The sequence below is a fragment of the Neopelma chrysocephalum genome, unplaced genomic scaffold (genome assembly GCF_003984885.1).
Source record: "Neopelma chrysocephalum unplaced genomic scaffold, ASM398488v2 Primary Assembly neopelma1_74, whole genome shotgun sequence".
Lineage (NCBI taxonomy): Eukaryota > Metazoa > Chordata > Aves > Passeriformes > Pipridae > Neopelma > Neopelma chrysocephalum.
Window position 1 is genome coordinate 7,726,426 of NW_020897735.1, and position 10,708 is coordinate 7,737,133.

The 10,708-nt window shown below is 59.5% G+C and overlaps 1 protein-coding gene across 1 annotated transcript in view; it reads left to right on the plus strand.

The window, feature by feature from the left end:
• The window catches only part of NOTCH1 (notch receptor 1), a 43,808-nt gene that overhangs the window by 14,745 nt on the left and 18,355 nt on the right, over positions 1–10,708 (plus strand). The window contains exons 3-9 of the mRNA XM_027687799.1: positions 4,458–4,720; positions 5,063–5,401; positions 8,448–8,570; positions 8,727–8,960; positions 9,098–9,253; positions 9,346–9,531; positions 9,978–10,091. Coding sequence (XP_027543600.1) covers positions 4,458–4,720; positions 5,063–5,401; positions 8,448–8,570; positions 8,727–8,960; positions 9,098–9,253; positions 9,346–9,531; positions 9,978–10,091 — 1,415 coding nt within the window. The remainder of the gene's footprint in view (positions 1–4,457; positions 4,721–5,062; positions 5,402–8,447; positions 8,571–8,726; positions 8,961–9,097; positions 9,254–9,345; positions 9,532–9,977; positions 10,092–10,708) is intronic.

Genomic DNA, 10,708 nt, shown 5'->3' on the forward strand with positions numbered 1-10,708 from the left:
AAACAAAAAGCCACCAGGATGGACGGCGGCCCCAGACTTTCGGGGGTTGTAAATCAGTGTGTTCACCCCTGCAAGGACCATGTGCAACATCCCGTCCACAGGGATGGGGACTGACTGCTGTCCCCTGTCCTGTCTGGTGCTTGTCCCTTGGTGGAAAACACCCCAGAAGTGTAGGGTTGTGAGTCAGTCTGCCGTGACTTGTTCCATGTGCTGAAATGGTGCTGGGAGAGGGATCGTCATGGGCTGGAGCAGGGCTTGGCCATCCCCAGGATCGGGATTCCGTCACCCTCCGTCGGGGTGGAGTGTTTGATGCCTCTTCAGCAGGTTAATGAGTCAACGGAAACGGTTCTCAGCTGCGCTCGGGGGAGGGAGAAACACCGGTATTTTTAGCCATTCCTGTCTGGTTTGGGAACAGGGTGTACGTCACACGTGGAGCTGGGAGTGTGACCACACTGGCCTCTCTGGGGGTTTCACAGAAGCTCCTCAGGACCCCGGGGAGCTTGGCCACATTTCACCGCCTCAAAGCTACTTTCTAATGGCCCTTCTGAGCTGTTTTGATCCTGGAGCACCCGCCCTGTCCTCTGCCAACACATATATTTATAATTAAAGCGTAGCTTTAATGTCTCGTATGCTAATCTCCATAAGCTGCTTGGGGTTTGGTTTGGGTAGCCCTTGCTTGGGAAATGCCAAAGGAAAAACCACAGGGTGATGTTCACCTGGCTGAGCCTGCGGGGACCTTGCATCCTCCACGTCTGCTCAGCTGGAAGCCCTGACACCACCACCCCCTGGTGTGTTTTTTTACAGAAAATAAAGCTAAGCTCCCTGGGCTGAGCTTTAGGAGAGGTTTTTAGTCCCTGGAGAAGTAGGTGGATGCATGATGAGGTTGCAGCACAACTGGGAGCTGAACCTGACTCTGCTGAATCCGGCCTTTCCAGACCTGGGAAAGTTGAAAAATAACTACATCTTGGACTGTCCTGGTTCTTCACCTGGTTTTTGATCTCTTGCTTTGCATGTGAGACTTGTCTCCAGGCTTCCCTCCGCAGCCAGGACTCTAAAGCCGCTGTTGTCGCTGGGCTTTGAAATGCAGCTCCAGAGTCTGTGAGTGAGCTCTGGGACTTGTGAGGGAAGGGAACGGTGGAATTCATCCTGTGGCTTTGTCCACAGCCAGGAATGTGCTCTTCCCTGCCTCATCTCAGACTTGCTGTTGCAGACATGGGCAGGAATAGCACTGGTCTGTGCAGGAGCATCTACAGATGATGTGGCAGCAGTGTGGAAGTGCGAGGGAGGAGGATGTCCTGGGCACTGCCTTGGAAAAGAAACTGAGATGATTTAGAAATGTGGAAGGATTTGAGAGGGCTCCCTGAGCTGGGGGCTGGTGTGTGCAGTGGGTATGTGAGGCTGAAATTGTGATTCAGGAATCACCAGGCATCCCCAGAGGGTCTGTGTGGCACAGCCCCGCTCTGTGCAACGCCAACTCCTCCTGAGTGGGTTATAGCAGTGACTGCTGGATTTTAAGGGTGCCCGTGCTGTATTGCTTGTTTTCTGAAGAGTTGCTGGAAATACCCCCTTTTCTGGGAGGAGGAATGTGGAGCATGAGCATACCCTGGTCCTCCTTGGTCCATGTGTGCCCATCGCTCAGCTCTGCCCTTCCACGTCGAACCCTTCCCTGCCGTGTGCCGCACCCTCCTCACTTCTGGAGCTGATTGCGGCCATAAATCAGCTCTTAAGGCAAACAAATAGAAATTAATTTAAAAATAATCTACCAACTCCATGCATCTTGAGGGGTTTCCTGAAGCAAAAGCCTGGAAAGCACCTGGGCAGCCCAGCCAGGCGTGGGTTAGTCCCCAACCCAGGCACTGCCAGTGACCCCAACCCCCCTGTGCCTTCAGGCAGGGACTTCCCTGCCCCTCAGAATTCTTCCTCCAATCGCTAATTAACCTCCTGGCTAATAGCCATGCCCAAATTTGGGCTGGGCTCTGCTCCGACGTCCCATCCCTGAGCTCAAACCACCCGCTCGCCTGCGCTGAAATTGGAAACGGTCCGAAAACTAATTGGGTGGGAGGGTGTTGGGCTGCGTGCCCCTCTCCCTGACCTCACGGCGCAGGAACCCCAATCCCAGAGATAGCCCTGCTGGCCGCCTGCCTTGTCCCGGGATGCAGAGCATCACCACCTCCTGGTCCCAAAGCATCGTCTCCAGCTCCCGGCTGCCCACGGCGGCACCACCGTGGCCGTTCCCGCGCTGCCATCGCAGCTCTTTGTCCAGCATCCAATTATTTTTTTTTCTTTTTTTTTGACTAAGAAAGAAATTTTTTTTCCGTTTTTTTCTCCCATTGGAGAATCCCGTGACGCTCCCCCCTGTCCGCCAGCCGCCGCGAGAGAGCCCGGAGGATTGTTTTAAGAAAAAAAGCGTGTGTGGTGCGGGGAGGCGGGGGGAGTTAGGGGGGAGAAAGCGGAGATTTTAACAGATGACTGCACACCCGAGCGGTTTGCCGGCGTCGTGCCTGTGCCGCTCGCCCGGGCCCCGCACAAAGAGCCCTCTCAGGCAGCCACGGCCCCAACCTCCGCATTCCCCCGCTCGGGGCCGTGGCTCAGCCACCCAGAAGCGCCGTCGCCCCGCGGTCGAGGCGCCCCGGGCTCGGAGCCGCCGGCGAGCCGGGCATCGTCCGCGGGCGCCGGCAGCTGCTCTGCCTCATTAGGATGCACACCTGCTCCCCGCCGCCCTTTGTGTGCCGAGCAGATGCCCTGATTTATTATTATACACATTTTCTTTTTCATTTGGCCTGGATAATGCCGTCTCATTAACTCAAAATGTCTCCGAATCCTGACAAATTCTCACACAATCCCCAACAATGAAATCAGAATTGGGTTAAAAAAAAAAAAGAAAAAAAAAAGAAAAAGAGAGGGGGGGAAAAAAAAGAAAAAGTAGGGAAGAAGAGAGGGGGAGAGCAGGGCCAAAACGTGGTCGTGCTGCCGGCACGGCGCGGCAAAGAGTGGTGGCTCCAGGCTGGGGCGCCTGAGGGTGGGGGTTTGCTGGCTGTGCTTCACTGGAGGAGCCCCACATTCATGTTTTGGGGGTTGCAGGTCAATGCTGTGCCCTGCAGCGCTCCCGAGGACCCCCCTGCTCGCCCCCCTGCCACGTGAGCCTTGGAGGCCGCGCACGAGGCTCGGGAATGCAACATCCCAGCAGCTCTGATGGCAACAGGTGCCAGCACGTGGTGCCCTGAGCCCCAGCCCACCAAAGCACAGCGGGGACCACAGTCCCCCAGTGCCCAGGTGCTGTCACCTTCCCTACCCATCACCTCCAGCAGGGGTTACCTTACCCGTGCCTCATGGCCATGCATGCAGGATCCCAGATTTATTTCTGCTCTCAAGGTCTCTGCTAGCAGAGCATGAGCTGAGCCTGGTGTGCCCTGTGCTGCCGTGGTGGCATAGCCCTCGTGGTGTGGGACAGTTCCTCCCGTGCCATGCTTGCCACAGCTGCCTGGCACAGCCCAGCCAGGGCAGAACATCCCTTGTGGAAGCAGTGTAAAGTGAGCAGGGCTGGCTGGGGACAAAACCTGTGGTAGCATCAGTGTGTTGCAGATGTGATACAAGAGGTGCTGTGTGAGTGGGTTTGTGTCTCGTTCCTGGGATCTTTTGATGTCAGGTGTACAGCTTTGCTCTGTCTTCCCTTTCCCAAGGGACACCTTCCCCTCTCTGTGTGGTCCTGCCAGCCCCTCTGGGATGGCTGGTGGGATTTGCCCTTGGGGCATGTCCCTGTTGCCAGGCCCAGTCCTGCACCAGGCAGTTGCTGCAGCCCTGTTGGCCAACACTGACAGATGGTGGAGCTGGTGGTGTCATCGGGGGGTCTTTTCTCAGGGCCCCTACACAGAGGGACGCAGCAGCCAGGGCAGCTCATCCCTCCTTACGCGGGATTTGGCTTTGGAGAAGCTCTCAGCTGGTTGTGAGGAGCAGGATCATGTCCCACCTGTTGCCAGCCAATGCTGAGTCCCTGTTTGATCACGTTTGAGTCATTTAGGATGGAGGGAGGATAAAAATGGGTACAGGGATGTCCCCTTGCTGCCTGGCCCCATGGATTCACCTCTCTACTGGGGTCTGTGGGTGCGGGTGTGGGGACGCTCCTCCTGGTTCCACTATGTGTCCCCTGTGCTTCGGCTTCCTCTTCGGTGAGGAGAGGGGAGGCAGAACTCTCCCTGCCATGAGACACAGGGCATCAGCGCCGCGGCTGCGGTTGTGCAAGTTTGTGCAGGCCCCTGGATGGGGGACGCCTTTGTTGCCAGCACCTCTTTCATCTTCCTCTTCCCAGCCCAGAGCAGCCAGGGCAGAGCCCCGCCACCGCCAAGCCCGGCGTGCCGGGATGCGGCGCGGGGTTGGGCCGGTCCCTGGGCCTCGCGCGGGTGCCCCCCCGTCCCCCCTCGGGGCGATCCCGCTGACGGTGCGTCTCGCCCCCCTGCCAGGTGTAGCGGTGCCTACGTGGGCGAGCGGTGCCAGCTGCCCAACCCCTGCCTGAGCTCCCCCTGCAAGAACGCCGGCACCTGCACCGCGGTGGTGCGTGGCAGCACCGTGGATTACACCTGCGCCTGCCGCCTGGGCTTCACCGACGAGCTGTGCCTGACGCCCCGCGACAACGTCTGCCTCAGCAACCCCTGCCGGAACGGGGGCACCTGCGACCTGCTGACGCTCAGCGAGTACAAGTGCCGCTGCCCGCCCGGGTGGTCAGGTGAGGGATGTCGCTGTGTGGTGGGGGGATGCGGCCGGGGGCAGAGGGACGGCCTGTGGTAGCTCCTGGAATAGCCCCATGGATGGAGAGATGCCTGTGGTTTTGGCTTCCTTCAGTTCTGGGGGAGAGATAGGGAGGGTGCTCTGCAAACTCAGGTTGGAGTTTAGGAGGGTCCAGGCTGGGGGAGCTGCGACCCTCCTGCACGGTGTTAATGGGGGGGCTGAGGTGAGGGGGATTAGTTACAACCAGTCCCAGATCCGGTCTGCAACCCGGCGCAGGTCGCTGCCACAAAGACCCTGAGCTGCAACTTGCATCCTCATCCTCCCTCCTTGCCCTCCCCAGGCAAAACCTGCCAGCAGGCCGACCCCTGCGCCTCCAACCCCTGCGCCAACGGGGGCCAGTGCGTGCCCTTCGAAGCCCACTACATCTGCCGCTGCACCGCCGGCTTCCACGGCGCCAACTGCAAGCAGGACGTCAACGAGTGCAACATCTCCCCGCCCGTCTGCAAGAACGGGGGCAGCTGCACCAACGAGGTGGGCACCTACCAGTGCTCCTGCAAGCCGGCGTACACCGGGCAGAACTGCGAGCACCTCTACGTGCCCTGCAACCCCTCGCCCTGCCAGAACGGGGGCACCTGCCGCCAGATCGGGGACACCACCTACGACTGCACCTGCCTGCCAGGTAGGGACTGCCTCCCAGGGGGGGAGGAAAGGGGTTGGGGAACCCTCTTGCAGCTCCTCTGTCCGCCTTAAACAGGCAGTGCCCAATCTTCCCATGAGTTATGACTCTGGGAGGGACAAAACTCGTCGTGCCACGTGCCTTTGGGAAGACGCTGGGCAGCAGTGCCCGAGGAGGAGAGGTCATCTGGGGGCTTTTTATGCTTGGTGCTTCACCAAAATAGCTCTTCCAAAGCAACTGTTTGAGCAGAGGCCCCTGTGCGGATGCTCATATTCCAGAATAAGAGTGCCTTTTTCCGCTTTAGCTTAATCCACTTCCAGAGTGGAATAATTAGCCCGGAATAGCTATTTTGGAAAGTTTCCGAGTGCAAATGGAGTTGGGGAAGGAAGACCCTCTCCGTGCTCGCTGCTGCTCCCTCTGGCAAGTGCCAGAGCAGCCCAGCAGGATTACAGCCTCTGGCATGAAGGGCTCTTGTGGGGGGGCCAGATGGGGCTGTCCTGGGAGCTCAACACCCTGGAAGGGGTGGTGGCACCCTGGAAGGGAGCTTGGCACCCTTCGAGTCGGAGGGAAGAACAGCAGCTGTGAAAGGGCCCCTGACCCCAGCAAGCCCTTTCACTTCTGCCCTCAGACAGTGGTTTGCAGCGCAGTCAGGGCAGGGAGCGGAAGGAGCTGAGCAACCCCATGCTCCCCCAGTCCCTGGGTCAGCTGGAGAAATGAAACAGTGGAGTTTCAGCCCACACCAGGCTGTGTTTGCCAGGGCAAGTGCCATTTCTCACCCAAGCCAGCCACACTGGCCACCCGTGGCAGATGTGGAGGGGACACATCTGCCCTCTCCTTGGGAAGGAAGCTGTGGGCAGCTGCCTGAGGAGCCTCTTGTGGGATTGCTTTGATCCTCTGGTCACCTGCAGAGTGAAGGGTGGGCACCTTCTCTGCTCTCCACCCTGGGCAGGGCTTGGCATTGCCACAGGGAGCTCCAGCCTTCCTCCCTGTAGCTCCTGCCCCATCTCTGCTGGGGACACAGCATCCGGGTGGGGATGGGCACAGATGTTCCCGCATCCTGGCAGCCCAGCCTGGTGCTGGGGGGAGATACATGATCCCTGTGAGCAGCGTGGGGGATCTTGTCTTGATCTCTGACACGGGCTCAGAGGTTCAATCCCCTTCCCGAATCTTTTGGCTGCAGTAACTCAGGGATCTCATTAACCATCCAGAACACCCAGGGCCCTGCAGGATCTCCTGCTCACCCAGGCTGGAGCAAAGCTCCTGTCCTTAGGGACAGTGAGGTGTGGCGCTGACTGGGCCAGCAGTGCCAGGAAGGAAGCCTTTCTTTCCAGGATGAGCTCCCAGGGGCGATGTTCCGTCAGAGCAGCTGCGAGCCCTGTCCCCTCGGAGCAGCACTGCCACAGGGATGGGCAGGTGGAGGTGGCAGGAGGAGCAGCCCAGGCCCTGCCCCACCATTCTGCTGACAAGGCACTTTCCCTGAGCAGCCCAAGCGTGGGGCACGTCGGGGGGGGGTGAGGCATGGCCCTGGGGCAGCATCCCTGCTCCCGGGAGGATCGGCTCTTCCACACCCAGCTGCGGCTCCGTGGGCCGCTGCCAGGAGATTTGCATCCTGCAGGAGCTGGTTCACCTCCCGTGGGGTGGCACAGCCCCTGCTCCGGCGGGATGGCACCTCCACCATCCCACAGGGCTCGCTGCAGGAACTGTGCAGCCACGGGCAGAGGCAGGAGGGACGGGGGGCTGTTCCTCATGATAAGGGGTGATTGATACGCTGGTATGTGGTGCAGCAGACCCGGAACAATGACCCCTTTTCATTCCTGGAGAGGCCTGGCCGTGCGGGGTTTCTTCAAGTTAAACTAATCTGGGCTGTTTTATCGTGCCATCGCTGTAGAATGTAACCCTGAGTTTAAAGTAATTGCAGCACTAATTACTCATTGGGATGGTTCAAAATGAGTTAATCCTGGTATCTAGGACGTTGCCAGTTACTGCTGCTCGGTCTCAGCCCAGCTGCTTAAAAATGAGGTGCAAATCAATGTTGTGTGCTCTGGGCTCCTACCAGCAATCATAAAAACCTGTGGCTGCTCCCCATGTGATGGGGCTGAGGAGAGAAAAACATGGAGAGGGCGAAGGGAGAGCCCTCAGCTGGGCCAGGGTCTGAGATCCCACAGAGGATGAGTCTGAGCACCCGTTCCTTACCTGTGGAGGTAACATTTTGAGCTGTCTGCACAGGGAGCAGCCTGGCCTGGAGCTGCAGAATATCCTGGGGAGTCTGGGGGAACTGGATGGACACTGTGGGGAACTGATGTGGGCTGGCATTGCCATCCTGACCCCCAGCTCTTGGGCAGCAGCTGGGTCAGGGGCTTTGGGGGCCATACAGTGAATGCAGCTCTTTAAACAAATGTTGGTCAGAGGGGGACGGGTGGCTTGGCAGGTGCCCTGAGAAGGGCCTGGCTGCTTTGTTTCTAGTGGAGAGGCTGGGGGAGGCAGGGTTTCCATGAGTGCTGTGCTATCAGGTGGGCATGATAACAAACCCAAGCAGCCAGGCTCCCCACGCAAGAGGTGGGCTGGGATGAGCCCAGTGCCCTGTGGGGAGGTGGCTCACCCTGACAGGGACTTGGATCCCCCTCCAGGGCAAGCACTGCTGCTGAGGCTCTTTACAAGTGAAATTAAAAGCTGGTGATTCAGCACTGGGTGCCACCAGCCTTCGTGGGAGCAGCCCTGGTTCATTCCAGCTATGCCGTGGAGTCAGATCCTTTGCTGCCCAGGGCAAGTGTCTCCAGACCTGGGGGCTTTGGCACAGGGATACCTTGTCTGCCCTCATCAGCAGAGGAAGCTGCTGCCTTCCAGGCTCCAGCAGAACCAGCCCCTGGCAGAGGTGGGATAGAGATGGGGATGAAACCAGGCGGCTGCTTCAAAGATGAGTTGGGAGCACCTGGCACACGCTCAGCACCTGATAATGAGCAACCTGCCATTGGCAGGGGGTGGTGGGGGCTGAGGTGGTGGCACAGCCAGTTGGTCAGTTGGCATCACAGCAGACATCTCCTCTGTGCAGGGTTCACGGGTCAGAACTGTGAGGAAAACATCAATGACTGCCCAGGCAACAACTGCAAGAATGGGGGCACCTGTGTGGATGGTGTCAACACCTACAACTGCCAGTGCCCACCCGAGTGGACAGGTAATGCAGGGATGTGAGGGTGGCACGGGGCTGGGCTGGGAGGACAGGTCCTGCCCTGGGGGGTGCCAGGGGCTGGGTGGGCAGAACTGTCCTGCTTACAGAGCCTGCGGGAGGGGGGCAGCGCCGGCCTCACGCAGGTGCCCTGTCCCCTGGCAGGTCAGTACTGCACTGAGGACGTGGACGAGTGCCAGCTGATGCCCAACGCCTGCCAGAACGGTGGCACCTGCCACAACAACCACGGCGGCTACAACTGTGTCTGTGTCAACGGCTGGACGGGCGAGGACTGCAGCGAGAACATCGACGACTGCGCCATGGCCGCCTGCTTCCACGGGGCCACCTGCCACGACCGGGTGGCCTCCTTCTACTGCGAGTGCCCCCACGGCCGCACGGGTGAGCCCCTCCTTGTCCCCTGCCCGCAGTGCAGGGTGGCAGCTCCCTGCATGTCCCCTGGCTCCTTGCTGCAGTCTTGCTTCACAAAGACTTGTGTGCCCATCGCCCCTGACGTGCGCCTGCCTTTCGCTGCCCAGGTTTGCTGTGCCACCTGGACGACGCCTGCATCAGCAACCCCTGCAACGAGGGCTCCAACTGCGACACCAACCCCGTCAATGGCAAAGCCATCTGCACGTGTCCCTCGGGGTACATGGGGCCAGCCTGCAACCAGGACGTGGATGAGTGTTCTCTGGGTGAGTGCTGGGGCTGAGCTCGTGTGGAGCGGCTGGGGAAGGTGCTGGTGCAGCCAGGAGCACGTCCTGTGAGCTGTGCTTGTGTGTTGCAGGAGCCAACCCATGTGAGCATGCAGGGAAGTGCATCAACACCCAAGGGTCCTTCCAGTGCCAGTGTCTGCAGGGCTACTCGGGCCCTCGCTGCGAGATCGATGTCAATGAGTGTCTCTCCAACCCCTGCCAGAACGATGCCACCTGCCTGGACCAGATCGGGGAGTTCCAGTGCATCTGCATGCCCGGTGGGTGGGCAGCTCTGCAGACCCCTGCAGACTGGCCGTGGTGCTGTGGGTGGGCAGCGGGAGGGTTCTGGGTGTCCCTGAGCTTCAGCTCAGTGCTGGGTCGGGTGAGAAGCTCCTGAGTGCCTGGGGGCTGCACTGAAGAGAAAGAGCTTGGTAAAGACTGTGTGGTCTCCCACAGTGGTGGGGGGCACAGGAGGTGAGAGTTGGGCACCATCAGCCCTGCACTGGACTCCTCTTGCCAACCTTGCTGTCCTGGATTGAGCCAAGGCATGGAGATCTGGGTTGGACAACCATGGAGCACATTGTGCTTCAGGTCCCACCACCTGTAGAACAGCTTCTGAGCTGCCTTTTAAAGATGGACCAGATGTGCCTAGGTGTAACCCACCCATCCTGCATGTTGTGCCCACCCCGTGCTGTGGTGCTGACGGTGCTGGGTCTCTCTGCAGGTTATGAGGGGGTTTACTGTGAGATCAACACTGATGAGTGTGCCAGCAGCCCCTGCCTGCACAACGGCAACTGCCTCGACAAGATCAACGAGTTCCACTGCGAGTGCCCCACTGGTACGTGGCATAAATCCCACTGCCATCGTGGCAGAAACAAAGCCAGGATGCATCCTGGCTTGAGCCAAGAAGGAGCCAAAAATGGGCTCCTTAAATTCCAGAGCCTTCTGAAATGGGGAGAGGTTCTTTCGGAGGGAGGTTTCTCCATTGCAGTGAGGGGCTGGCCCCACTCTGGCAATGCTGCTCCAACTCCAACTCTGGCCCATGGGAGAGGGGAAGGAGGATTAAACCCCATGGCTTTGCACTTGAAAAGGCCCCTCTTTGGGAAGGAGGGCCGGGGGCCGGGGGGGGCTGCACCAGCGGCTTTGAATGCGGTGTCAAAGTCACGGGGTGGAGCGGAGAATGGGGAGACGGTTAATCTGTGAAAGGAGGTTTTGAAGTTCAGAGACTTTGCTCCTCTAGAGATGTAAATAAGATGCTCTCAATGGTGGGTCGCAGCCCCACATTCAGGGCCCCCAGCAGCCGTCCCCATGGAAACCCGGCGCCCCGGCCGGGATGCGGGGGGCCCGGCGGGAGCTGCCCGGCGGCGGGGGAGGCTGGGGCGGCTCCGGCCGCTGCGCAGGGACGTGACTTCTCCCTCCATTCCTTCTCCCTCCATTCCTTCTCCCTCCATTCCT